The sequence below is a fragment of the Dipteris shenzhenensis genome, chromosome 10 (assembly GCF_047967505.1).
Source record: "Dipteris shenzhenensis isolate YYH24624 ecotype China chromosome 10, Dip_SZ_1.0, whole genome shotgun sequence".
In the NCBI taxonomy this organism is placed as follows: domain Eukaryota; kingdom Viridiplantae; phylum Streptophyta; class Polypodiopsida; order Gleicheniales; family Dipteridaceae; genus Dipteris; species Dipteris shenzhenensis.
The window spans coordinates 22,138,180-22,151,242 of record NC_141605.1 but is presented as its reverse complement, the minus strand read 5'-3'; the positions used below and the strand labels follow the sequence as shown (position 1 = coordinate 22,151,242).

Below are 13,063 nucleotides of genomic sequence, written 5' to 3'. Positions count from 1 at the left end.
GAAGCCATCCTTAAGCTCTCCCCACCAACAACCAAACGTCAGGTATGCTCATTTGTCAATCTAGCAGGATACTATCGCCGCTTCATTGATCAATATGCTGCTTTGACACGACCCATGACTATGCTATTAAAAGATGGGGTGGATTTCTCTTGGGATGAGGATTGTGATCATGGGTTTGCACAAATCAAGAGTGCTTTGACTTCAGAACCCATTCTACGCAATCCTGATTAGTCAAAGACTTTCTATATCAATCCTGGGTTTGGTGAGCACACTCTGGCAGGTATTCTTCTCCAGCTAGGGGAGGATCGGCTCATGTATCCTATTCGATTTGCTTCTCGACAATTGCTCGACACTGCGCGATGCTATTCAGAGGCTGACAAGCATGCCTTGTCTTTGGTGTTCTACATTGAGAAATTTAAGCATTATGTGGCTGGAAAGTCCTTCATTATACTCACTAGCACTGGTCTTGCAAAGCAAGTTCTTCAATCACCAAATCCCATGGGCCGATTGGCCAAATGGTTTGCAGTTCTACAAGAATATGATTTTTCTTTCAAAATTGTAAAAGGAGGTTGTTCTAACTTGAAGAATGCTTTGATTGATTTAGAGAAGTGCCTCGATGTAACCCTTGTAGCGGCGATAGAAGATGGGGATTCATGGTATGGTGGTATCTATAGGTTTCTGATTGCTTTCTCCTTTCCTCCAGAAAATACTAGCTATGAGAGAAAGAAGATCCGCAAAGATAGTAGGCGCTACATCTTCTTTGATGGGGTGTTGTACCGTCAAGGCATGGATGGGATACTAAGACGGGCCATTGATGCAGATGAAGTGCCTAAGGTATTGAAGCATTATCATGATGGATTTTGTGGAGGTCACTATGCCAGTGACTATGCAGCTAAGAAGATTTTACATGCTGGATACTATTGGCCGACCTTGTTCAAGGATGTCACTTTGTATTGCAAAACCTGTGAACCATGCCAATTCTTTGGTAGGAAGGATTTGCGTCCTGGGCAAACATCACCTAGTGATGTCCATCCATCCGTTTCAGAAGTAGGGAATAGATTTTGTCGGGCCCTTGCCCATGACTGCCCGCAAAAAGAAGTATCTTTTGGTAGCCACTCAATATGTCACTAAGTGGGCTGAAGCTATCACCCTCCCCGCTGTAAATGGTAAGGTAGTTTCAAATTTCATATTTGAACGTATCTGCACAAGGTTTAGGACACCCATGAAAATAGTCTCCGACCATGGGAGTCCATTCTTAAATGAAGCAGTGGAGTTACTCATGGATCGCATGGGTATTGATCATCGCACTTCTAGCATCTATTATCCAGCATCCATGGGTCAAACGGAGCAGACCAATGGCCTCCTTTGTAAAACCATCGGAAATCTGGCCACAGGGAACAGGAGCCAGTGGGATCAGAAGGTCAGAGAAGCCGTGTGGGCTTACAACATCACTCATAAAACGTCTACAGGTCACACTCCTTTTGAGTTGGTGTATGGAACTGAAGCAGTTTTACCACTAGAGATAGAGATTCTGGCCTTGAGATTGGCACAAGAATAGAGGATGACAGAAGATGAACATGTAGAGGCCAGATTGGTGCAACTTGAGACGCTAGATGAAACCTGACGCCTTGCACTACACCAAACAGAGATTCAAAAGAATCGACAAAAGGCCCGCTTGGATGCTAAGATTCGCAAGGGATGGGAAAGACGCTTTGCTGAGGGGGATGTTGTGCTATGCTTTGATAACAGATTGGACCACCAAATGGATAAGAAGTTTCTGCCACTGTGGACCGGTCCATACAAAGTCATCAAGGAACGTAGCAATGGGTCTGTACAAGTTCAGGAGCTGCATGAGCCAGATGGCAGGAAGGTGATCAACAAGCGTTATCTCAAGCCCTTCTTTGTGCATGATGGACCCAGGCATGGAAATGTTATGCATTCCCTGCCTGGGGGGGGGGGAACTATTATGGATAAAATTGTCTAAGAAAAAAAGCATTAATATGTATGTGTTTGTATGTGTGGCAATAATATAATAAAATATGGTGTGCATAGGGCCCAGAGTTGAGGTGGTAGGGCATGACCATGTGCCACCCTTCCACGTAAGAGGACCCATAAGGTGTGATGTACATAATCCATGGAAGTAATATTATAAAATGTAAGGTGGCATGGCTCCTTCATGTGCCATCCCTCCACCTAGGCTGCATTTAGTGAGATATGGCTCAAAGTCCATGGGAGAAGTAATATAAAATAGGTAGAGATGGATATTATATTGGGTTATTCCCTCCATATAGAATAGGCTCATGTGGGGGAGGTATAGAAGGTCCAAGAGAGCAAGTTAAATAATGGGAAAAGTAGGATGAGGTGGCAAGATTCCTTGTGCCAACCCTCCACTTGTCCTCCTAGAGGTTTGAACATATTATAAAATTAGGGAGAGACCAAGGGAGTATCATAGACTTGAGATATGGGGCTTGATTTATGTGAAAAAATGAGACAAAGGCTTGTCGCACACAATTGAGAGTGCGTAACCGCCTAGCCCACATAAGAGACTTTTCCACACACACCATACATCTAGGAGGATGCATTTATTGGGGGAGAGTCCCTCTCTTGGCTATAAAAGAAGGAGGCTATTCCTTTAATAGACACGCTCATTCTTGTAAAGCCACCTAGCTAGTACTTTGATTTCTCCCTTTCCTTCCTTTCAAAATAAAGCATGGTCCTCTTCCCTTGATGTCTCCATCTTTACATTCCTCCTCCCATCATGTACAGGCTTCTCTTCCTCCTCTCCCTTTCCCCTTGTGTCATAGTCTCCCTCTTTATTCCCTCCCCTTCTAATTCCTTTTTTCCTCCCATGATAACGTTTCGCCCTCACGTTCTCCTTTTCTCTATGGCCCTCGAGCGTCGCCATGCTTGGCCTCTAGCATCTGGTCCTGATTTCTTTTCCGGCTAATAGTGTGTGTGTGTGTGTGTGTGTAAATTCCAAGTTCACAGTAATAAGTAAGTTAGTAGTGCATTCTTGCATCTCTCTAATCTAAAAAATTAGTATCAGAGTAAAGTTGGTCGTCATTTTGAGGAGAGTTGGCACTGATCGTATGCTTAAGAAGTTGAGTCAACGGTGATTTATGCTATGGTACTACTATCATGATCATGCCACGATCAAAGAACTGCTCTAAGACTTGTCACCAGTGGAGGATATTTAATGCTCTTGAGTACCCCAAGGTCATACAGTGAAGAAGTCTCTTTAAGGAGATCTCCTAGATTTGAGATCATCAAGGAGCCAAGATCCCTCAGAAGACCATGAAGCATCGGATAAGGAGAGTCCTTGCTCTTGACATTCTTGTTGATGTGTGTAATCGATTTCTTCTATAGTAGAGGTAATCATGGTGGACACGTGGACTAAGAATTCAAAATCAAGGCTGCCCAAGATATTAGTAGTGAGGCTTTATGGAAGAAACTTACCATTCTGGAAATTTTGTTTGGTTGTTTTTCATGGAGAAAGGCCTATGGGTGTCGTGTCCAGATCTGAAAAGAAACTAGCCAACAACCAGTGCCCCAAAAAAATGTAAGCGTGGGATCTCAAAAATGAGAAGACACTAGCTCTCTAGGGTCATCTTGAGTTAGTTTCTTCCACCATGTTGGTATTTCCAAGACAATTACCCAAAACTGGCGTATGCTTGAAACTCTGTTCCAATCAAGGATAAAGAACTCAAAGATAATACTGAAGCAAGAATTGTTCGGGTTTGCAGATGAGAGAAGGTGATTACCTGCCTGCTGGCCACTCATCTCAACAAAATGCAAGCAATTATGAAGAATCTCCAAGCATTGAGTGTTTAAATTGATGATGATGATGCAAAGGCCATTCTACCCATGAGTCTCCCTCATGATGCAAATTTAGATACTCTTGAACCTCATGATATTTTTTCTATGCTCTTGAGTGAGAAGAGGAGAGTAGAAATGAACATGGTAGGTACTAACGTACAAGCTTTTGCAATCAAAGACAAAGAATAAGGACCTTATATGTGAGTATTGTGGACCCATAAGTTAACCGTTGGGGAGTGAGCAAACCAGCCCATCAACATTTGGTGATCCAACTAGGGAAGGGGTCGATTGAATAGGCAATTTGACATGCTTTTAGTTAAGGGAATTGAGTGGATTGAGTATAGCAAGACTAGGATTGAGTGCATAGGAATTGAGAGAGGTTCATGCTGACCAGCGATAATGAGTTGAAGCAATTATGTCATGAGCTACTACTATAAGAAATACCTCCAAGTAACCACCATAGATGAGTGGCACCATTTGGTGTTGTGCTTAAAGACTGGACTACGGACTACAAAAAGCATTCACACCACCAATTGGCTAATTCATGAGTCAACCAATGTCTGACACATGCCCGAAAAAAAGCCAAAGATATGCGGCCAGGCGCGAAGAATTCTTGAGTCAAAAAAATTGGCTATGTCCAACCATGAGAGCCAGTGCGGTCTCAGAGTCAGAATTGAGTTCCCGAAGGAGGCAGGTAGAAGAATTGACCTCCCAACAAGAGCACAAAGCATGAAGAGAGAGACTCAACCTCGCTACCCCAAGGGTGGAAGTTGATTATTATGCAATGCTAGAAGAATGAACCACTGGTAATTGGCTGAGGCGCTCCAGAAGACCAACAAGCAAGGGTCCATCATGGCAAATGGAGTTCGAGCACTCGTCTAAAGAGAGCTTGGATCTAGAATGGTTAGCTATTTCCTCTATTGATTCTCAACATTAACATGAATAAGAAGAGAAAGGCTTCTTCAATATTCAACTGATCCATTGGAAGAACCATTAGGAAAAAAGGGAGCTCATTTTGGGGCCCTGAGAGAAATTAACGATTTCTTCTATTTTCTTTTCTCTAAAATAATAAAATATGACATAATCCCACTCATGTAAAGTTTAGAATTTGGTATTTTTGACATCACCAACGCATCCAGAGTGGGGCCAACCTGTCAAATCGCTTTCGTTTGTAAATCTAGTTTTTCTAGCCTTTTGGCCTTTGCTTGGCCTCCGGTGGTCTGTTTTCAACGTTTCAAAAGACATTCCGAAGATTTTGGCCTGCTTTGGATGCACCGATGATGTCAAAAATACCAAATTCAGCATTGTATGTTAGATATAATCAAGTAACTCAAGTATCCTCATTGAATGCAAACTCAATGGTATTTATTTTTCTTTTCTTTTTTTGATTTTTTCCAACGTTACGTTGGCCCTTCTTTGATTGGTGGAGGGCTATTTTACTTCTGGGCTAAAAGGCCCCAAAATTAGCTCTGGTCTTTTCTAATGACCGTTGAGAGAGAAATAACCGTGGAAGATTAGCCCCCACGATAGATGGTCATTGAACTAGTAGAATTGAGAAAGGTGTGCTCTAGACACCACCAAGCACTTGAAGGGATAAATTGTTGAGGTATGGTGCCATGTGCACATATTAGAGGCTAAGGTATGGTATAGGAATGTATTAAAGTAGCTACCCTAGGATGTGGACTACATGATGTGAGCATGTGGATCGAGGACATCCACAAGGAGAGATGTAGATCAGAGGATCCCACAAGTGTTGACTATTCTAAGGGCTCTCTCTATATAAGAAGCCTATCATGTATTGTTGAATATACATATATTGCAATAGATTGAGTGTGTCTACTTCTATTTCCCTCTCATGTCTTGTTTAGTATACTTTGAGCCTCCGTAGTTCTTATGCTCATCTAGTTGTACTAGGTTTAGCATGATCTTACATTTTTTGACATGGTATCAAAGCTAGTTAGCTAAGCCTAGAATAGCTTAGATTGAGAGAAGTTTCCATGATACATTTCCGTCCATTCCTTTGAGGATTTACCTTCATCTCAGCAACTAGAGCTCTATCTACAGCAAAGCGACCTTAGCCTCGCTGTCAGATGTCCATCTTTAGTCGTTCATTGTCTACACTCCACTTTGATTAGTCGTTGTCTCTATCACTTATACGTGCATTTGGCTCTTACCCTTGCATCATTTTTGTGGTTATTTCTGTGTCCCCCTCAGATTATCTTGCCCTCATTCCCAGCTTCACTTCCGTTCGTTGCAGTCTACACTATTATATTGATCATGGAGGAATGCAAAGCCCAAACTGTCCAACAAAAGAGGTGCAGTGCACCTTCACAGGCTACACCCTCCCATCCCATCATAGACTTTTTGAATGATGTCGTCAAGGGGATCCTGAAGTGTAGTAGATTATTGAAGTTTGCTAAGCTCCCATGGGCGGAAGCTTGAAATGAGGCCCTTGCGAGGAGATACTGGAATCCTAAGACAAAATAGACCACAGTGTACTGATTCAAGATGTGCATGCTCGGTTATCCACAAATTTGTTGGGGAAAGTCTTCTAGATGAAGATTTTGGCAACACCAGGTCCATTGGCAGCAAACAAATGTTGCGATGAGTATTTTGAGGTAGACCTACTACTCTTTCCAAGGATGCTTGATCAATAAAGCCCCAGATGAAGGTCTCTGGTTGTCTGGCAATTTTTGTTAGAACTTATTAGTTTAAAGAAAAGTATTGGTTATGTGCCTCGGCAATACATTCCGAGGATCATTGCAACCTTGGAGGATGACCAGGAGGTAGACTGGGTATCTACCTTTGACAAAACTTTTGAAACACAGCTTAAGGCTATTAGCAGGGGCGAGTCACACTGTAAACTTGAACCTCAGTTGTGCATGCTGCACCATCCACTCACTTCAAATGAAAAGTACAATGGACGAACATCATTCCCACACCAAGCGGTGGAGCAAGGCCACCTGGCACCAACAGTGTTGAGAAAGGCAACAAGTAGTAATCTGAAGGTAGCAAGCAAGTGTTTGAGAAACACAATTAGTAGGTGCTATAAAAGAACCAGAGTGGGCACAATGAGGATAGAGGCTCCTTCTCTCTAGCTAAAATTTCTAAGTCAGATAGTGTAGAGTCTGACTCAGTAGCCACGAGTGGTCAAGAGGCAATTAAGTCAATTTTCGAGCAACAAGTGCAAGAGCTAAAGCCAAATGAAGTGATCGCCATAGTCTCAACTAGCTCCATTGTAGTACCTGCGCCTCCTAACATTCTCATTATTTTTCCTCCACCTGAGCTATTCCCTCTCGACCCCATGTTTCTCATAGAGATCATAGGGATAGGTATGCCATTGAAACCCAATGGCATTGCCTAAGCAAAAATAGGCTTGCGGCAGCCCAGGTATTAGATTACCTAGCAAATCATTGTCTTCCCCCTAGAACAAGGTCGGCCAATAGTATCCAGCATGTAAAATCTTCTTAGCTGTATAGTCACTGGCATAGTGGCCTCCACAAAATCCATCATGATAATGCTTCAATACCTTAGGTACTTCATCTGCATCAATGGCCCGTCTTAGTACCCCATCCATGCCTTGACGGTACAACACCCCATCAAGAAGAGTGTAGCGCCTACTATCTCTATGGATCTTCTTTCTCTCATAGCTAGTACTTTCTGGAGGAAAGGAGAAAGCACTCAGAAACCTGTAGATACCACCATATCATGGATCGGGGATGAGCATTTTTCGAGCGAAATCCTCCGAGCATCTGAGCGAAGGAAAAAAAAAGCTTCCAACTATCCAAATATATGACAAAAATGGATCAGAAGAAAACATAGTTTCACTTAAAAATATGAAAAGTATTATAGGAATGCCTATTTTATACACGAATATTTATGTGAATCTTTGGGAAAGGTGAGAACATAATGGGATGGCTTTTGAAGAAACCCACATGTAGAATAGACTTCTCTATGAAAATTCCCTTATGATCCTTCTTACAACTTTTTACTTAATAAGGGGTGACATTGAAAAACCTCTCTCAACCTATCTTCATGAAAGGATTTCTCCAAAGAAAACTCATTGAAGCAATCCATCAAGGTAGTTTCGCCAGCGAAACCCCTTTGAACAAGGTCTTTCAAGGTAGTTTCACTGGCGAAACTACCTTGGATAGCACTTTTGACAGTGACATAACTTTCACATCCAATGTCCAAATATAGTCATTCAGCTACTCAAATTGATCAGAAAACCCCATTTGAGCACATCTATCAAGTTATATTTTGGAAAACCTTGCATATATAGTATTAAATATTACATGTATTTTATGAGAGTGATATATAAGCCCAAGTTAATACTTATTTACAGTAATTTAAACTTTCATAGAAACATGTCCATAAATATCTTGTTATTAATACTATAAAAACACTTGAAAGATATTGCCATATGATATAAATGTGTTTAATAAGTAATTATTTATGTATAATATTATTATATTGAGAGTGATTATGAGGGACGTTTCTTAAATGAATTATTTTTCAATACTTTTTTAAGGTAATAACAAGGGTACAAAGGGATGTCTATGAATAAGAAGATTTATGTTATGTAAAAATGAATGAGTGACTAGTCTGTATAATTTTATGATAAAGGGATCTAGTTTTAATGAAAATAAAAGTGTAAAAACCATGTTTCCTAAAGAAATACTATTTTTAAAATCTCTTGAAAAACACGCTCATATAAACCTGCTCATAGGTTTTTGCTCATAAAATTAATGCATCCCAGAAGACCCAAGCCGACGAGCAAACCTTATAGGGGTTACAAGATGAAGTGGCCAAGTCTCCCAAAGAATACAAGGCTCCACTAGGCCATGGACGAATTGCCACCATGATGACCTCCAAAGATCACACCAAGAATTACGTAGCCAACACACATACACTCTCTCTCTCTCTCTCTATGTGTGAGTGTGTGTGGTTAAAGAAGCTTCGACATTAGTTTGCCCTCAGGTTAATCCCTATGTTGTTTTAGAAGTTTAGGATCAGCCTGCTGTTGAGCAAGATCAGACCTCTTCTCTTCAGGGTATGGATTCCCTTGTTGGGGAGGGCATCACTCAGGATGATGCACATGTTTCATAAAAGGTTGATGCATAGGGTGAAGCTGTCATGATGTGTCATGATTTATCAGATACAACTCCCATGTCTAAGATTGTGGATGTAGCTCAAATACCAGTAAAGGAAAATTTAAAGTCTATTTCTTCTCAGACTGCATATGCTACTTTCACTTTGGACTCTTTTCATCCTTGGTTGAGATAGGTTTTTGATCATGTGGTTCAAAAATTTAGGTTGCCAGCTTATATTAAGAAGAATCACAAGGGGAAATAACAGCTTTGTTTTATTGATGGTGATGTCACTCTGTTACATCACTTTTTGCAAGTCAATAATCTGAAACTAGAGGATGTTTTGTTAGATCCTCCTCCAACTGATATGTAAATTTTATCTTGGTCGCCTCATGCGTTTTTCGCTTTGAGGCTTGCTTGTAAATTTTATCTCTGTACTTATTGGTGGGTTTTCACCTCGTTTTGGGTTTCCCACAGAGAAATATAAGATTTCACTATAAAAAAAAGTATGTGTCTGTGTGCGTGTGCGTGTGTGTATGTGTGTCAATTCCGAATTCACATTTAGTAAGTTAGTAGCACATGCTTGCATCTCTCCAATACCAACAGAGGTTTGGCGCAAATTATACTACCGAGAAGTCCATCCAACATTGTCTTTGGGACTGTAGATAAGCATGGATTATTTGGAGATTGCTAAGCTATTGAGCACATTTACACATTCTCCTTTCTATATGACTTGGGGATCGATAGCTTGTCCTTCTTCTAGATGAGAGACATGACTTCTCTTGGGCTTTATTGATTTGACAACATGTAGTTGAGTCATATTCTTTGGATGATGTTCCAATGCTTTCACACACACCTACACATGCATCCGTCGATACATCTTGGGAGATTCTAGCAAGCATACTAGCTTTGCATATTTGGAGGTCTAGATGTACCTCTGAGACCTTGGACGGCGGCTCCCAGCTTCATCCTGCTCACACCTTGCCAGCATATTTGGATAGACATAGTATTTATTTCGATGGCCATGCGGGTCAGGATGCGGAGTCATCACATGCAGCCTCTACTAGGAGGACGATATTTCTCAAAGAATGGAATGGCTGCCCTTTTTTCTTAAAGTCACCTACAGGGTTGAGATGACATTTTCAGCCTCAACCTTGGTTGTTTCTGAAAGATCATAGCGGTAGGGAGAGAAGCAAGCTAACACTAGGAATGGAAAGGAAAGATAACAAGCATAATGGAAATGAAATGGAAAGAAAATGAAAGCAATGGACAAGTACTCACATGATACCAAAGAGCTTGATGTTAACTAATGTAATAGACAATAGACAAGTACAATACTATATACTGTGACACTAGACTCTAGAAAGTCACAATGTCTATGGAATATCTCCCAATATGAGACGTGGCACATCTAGGACTCACTGGACTATAAAACACCACCTAGACCACCTAGAACACTCATTTTAGACTCACTTTGGCTTCATATTCCAACAGTTTCATTGCTCCACTTAGGAGTTTATTTCTAGCCCAGCTAGGGTGTATTTCATGTTCTATATGAGGTCTTTTCAAGGAGGGTCTTTCATACTTAGCAAAAGTCTTTTTCTTGCAAAAGAAAAATGAGTTGTATGATATAAAGAAAAAATGATGTTAGGTTCACAGTATCTCAACCATGCATTCCTACCAATGTTTCAAGACTTAATATTGTAAACCAATATCATCGGGTAAGCTTATTGCAAATACTTAGACACAACATTATCATGACACTATGCATATTGTAAACCAATATCATTGAGTAAAGATTATTGCAAATACTTAGAAACAACATTATCATGACACTATACATATTGAACGTATTATTAAATTCTTAGATTTTCTTTAGCATTTGTGACCTACTTGCATCACATGTTGACCAGCATATGTCCCAGTAATTGTTGAACTTTGACCAGCAGCAATAATTGTGATGCCAAAAACTATAGTACTCCAAGTACCAAGAACATTCTGCATGATAAATATATGAACAATTTAAGGAAACTTTTGACTTTACTAAATGCCAATAGATGGCAAGTCTTGGTTTAAATGCAAATTTGAAATATTTTTTTGTGTGAACAACTTTTTTATATTGCATGTGTCTTATAAATTCATCTTGTGGGATTTCTAAAACATACCAATGCATTAAAGTACTTCAATATTGATTGAATTAAACCTATATAATACAATTGTAATATATAAGACAACTGGATAAACAACTTCAAATCTCAATTGAATTCTGCTTATAGAATACAACTACATCATATAGTTGTTGCAATATAAACTGAAAACAACAAGATCATTTTTTCGATGTGTTTGAAACAAAAAAGAAAATATTGAATGTGTGTATAGTATTTTCTTAAAAATATGTATTAACATTATAACCCTAATAATTATGATTGAACAAATGTGCTTCATTATGACTCATGCATCACTATTTCATCTGTATATCAAGGAAGAACCTTAATTCTTAACGTTTGGACGTCATGAGTCAAACCGCTTTTGTTAGAAAATGAAATAATTGTGGTCAAAGGAGTGGAACTTGTAAGAAAATAATACAACGTCTATGCTCAAACAGATAACAGAATCTCGTACGCAAGAGAGAAAACAGGATAGTATGGAGAATCAAAAATTTGATTACTGTAGAACTGATACAATAGATGGCGCTGCCTCCCAACCGTGCGCTCCTGTGAAAGAAGCTTTGATGGCGTGCTGGAAATAGTAGAAGACGGAGGTTGAATGCTAAGGAATCAGGGTTGCTGTAGCCAGTGATGAAATGGGCTTAACGGGCTTGCTCTTATATAGCCACCAGTCGTAATCGGTTAGGCTCAATTGGGTGACCGACCCAGTCTGCCCAAAACGGTCGACTGGGGATCGGTCCCGAAATAGGTCACTGACCATACGATAGAACCGGTGCGTAAAACAGAGCAACTAACCTATGGTTGCCGTTCGGCCCAGAGCCATCCGGGATCATCTGAGGCTTCAAACGGGCCCCGCAACCCGAGAGTGGGTTGCCCCAGGAAATGCCCAGTCTACCCTCAGTGCGGTCAGTCAAGGGATGCCTTCCCGCACTTGCATGTAGCCTAGTTAGCAGTGTGCCAACTCTATCTGAAGCCGTCTAGCCATCACGCCACACAAGGCCTCCATCTCGTGTCCAAACCAAGACCTACCAGATAACCGAGCTACTCAAATGCCTTCTCCTCATATGGGGGGCTTACAAGTAGAGTTAGCTGGAGAGTGGAGCATTGATATCTAATACCCCCTCTCAATGTCCACCTGCAAGTGAACTTACTTTTTCGGCCCAATGCCAAGTTGATGAAGATGCCTCTCCAGCAAGTCTCTTCCAAGAGCCTTCGTGAAGATGTCCGCAGCATTCTCTGTAGTCGGACAGTACACCAAGTCGACCTCTCCATCCATGATGAGCTCGCATACAAAGTGATATTAAATCTCAATGTGTTTTGTGCGAGCGTGGAACACCGGGTTCTTTGCAATCGCCATGCACCTCTGATTGTCACATGATAACTGCGTAGGCTTGTTCTGCACTGCACCCATGTCCCCCAAAATCCTCCTCAACCACACTGCCTCGCAAGAAGCAAAGCATGCAGATTTGTACTCGACCTCGGTAGAAGAAAGAGCAACTGTGGATTGCTTCTTGCTGACCCATGACACAACTCCAGATCCAAGTGAGAAACGATACCCTGTCACTGATCTCCGACTGTCCACGTCTCCTATCCAATCCGAGTCATAGAATCCGGTCAAGATATTGCCCTTGGTATAGGTGATGCCATAATCAAGTGTGCCTTTGATGTATTTCAGCATCCGCATCCCTGCCCTCCAATGATTCTCCCGGGGCTTATTGAAAAACCTGCTTAGTATATCCACAGGTAAATCAAGCTGCCTACAAGCCTTCTGTACTTCGCTTCGTCCACCAGTGGTGATGAATCCTCGTTTGAGAGCTTCGCATCAACCTTCATAGGGATACCAACTGTCTTGCACTCAGCCATGCCAAATGCCTTCAGTATCTCTCCATCATACTTCAGCTATGAAATGAAGATCTGTTTCAGCTCCTACCAAACTTCAATCCCCAAACAGAAATGCATCACTCCGAGGTCTGTCATTTCAAACTCTCT

At 41.1% G+C, this 13,063-nt stretch overlaps 1 protein-coding gene across 1 annotated transcript in view; it reads right to left on the bottom strand.

Annotated features, from left to right (window-relative positions):
• LOC147897554 (metal transporter Nramp6-like) overlaps window positions 1-13,063 on the bottom strand; it is a 92,141-nt gene that overhangs the window by 13,278 nt on the left and 65,800 nt on the right. Inside the window, exon 10 of the mRNA XM_087380045.1 lies at window positions 10,800-10,904. Coding sequence (XP_087236171.1) covers window positions 10,800-10,904 — 105 coding nt within the window. The remainder of the gene's footprint in view (window positions 1-10,799; window positions 10,905-13,063) is intronic.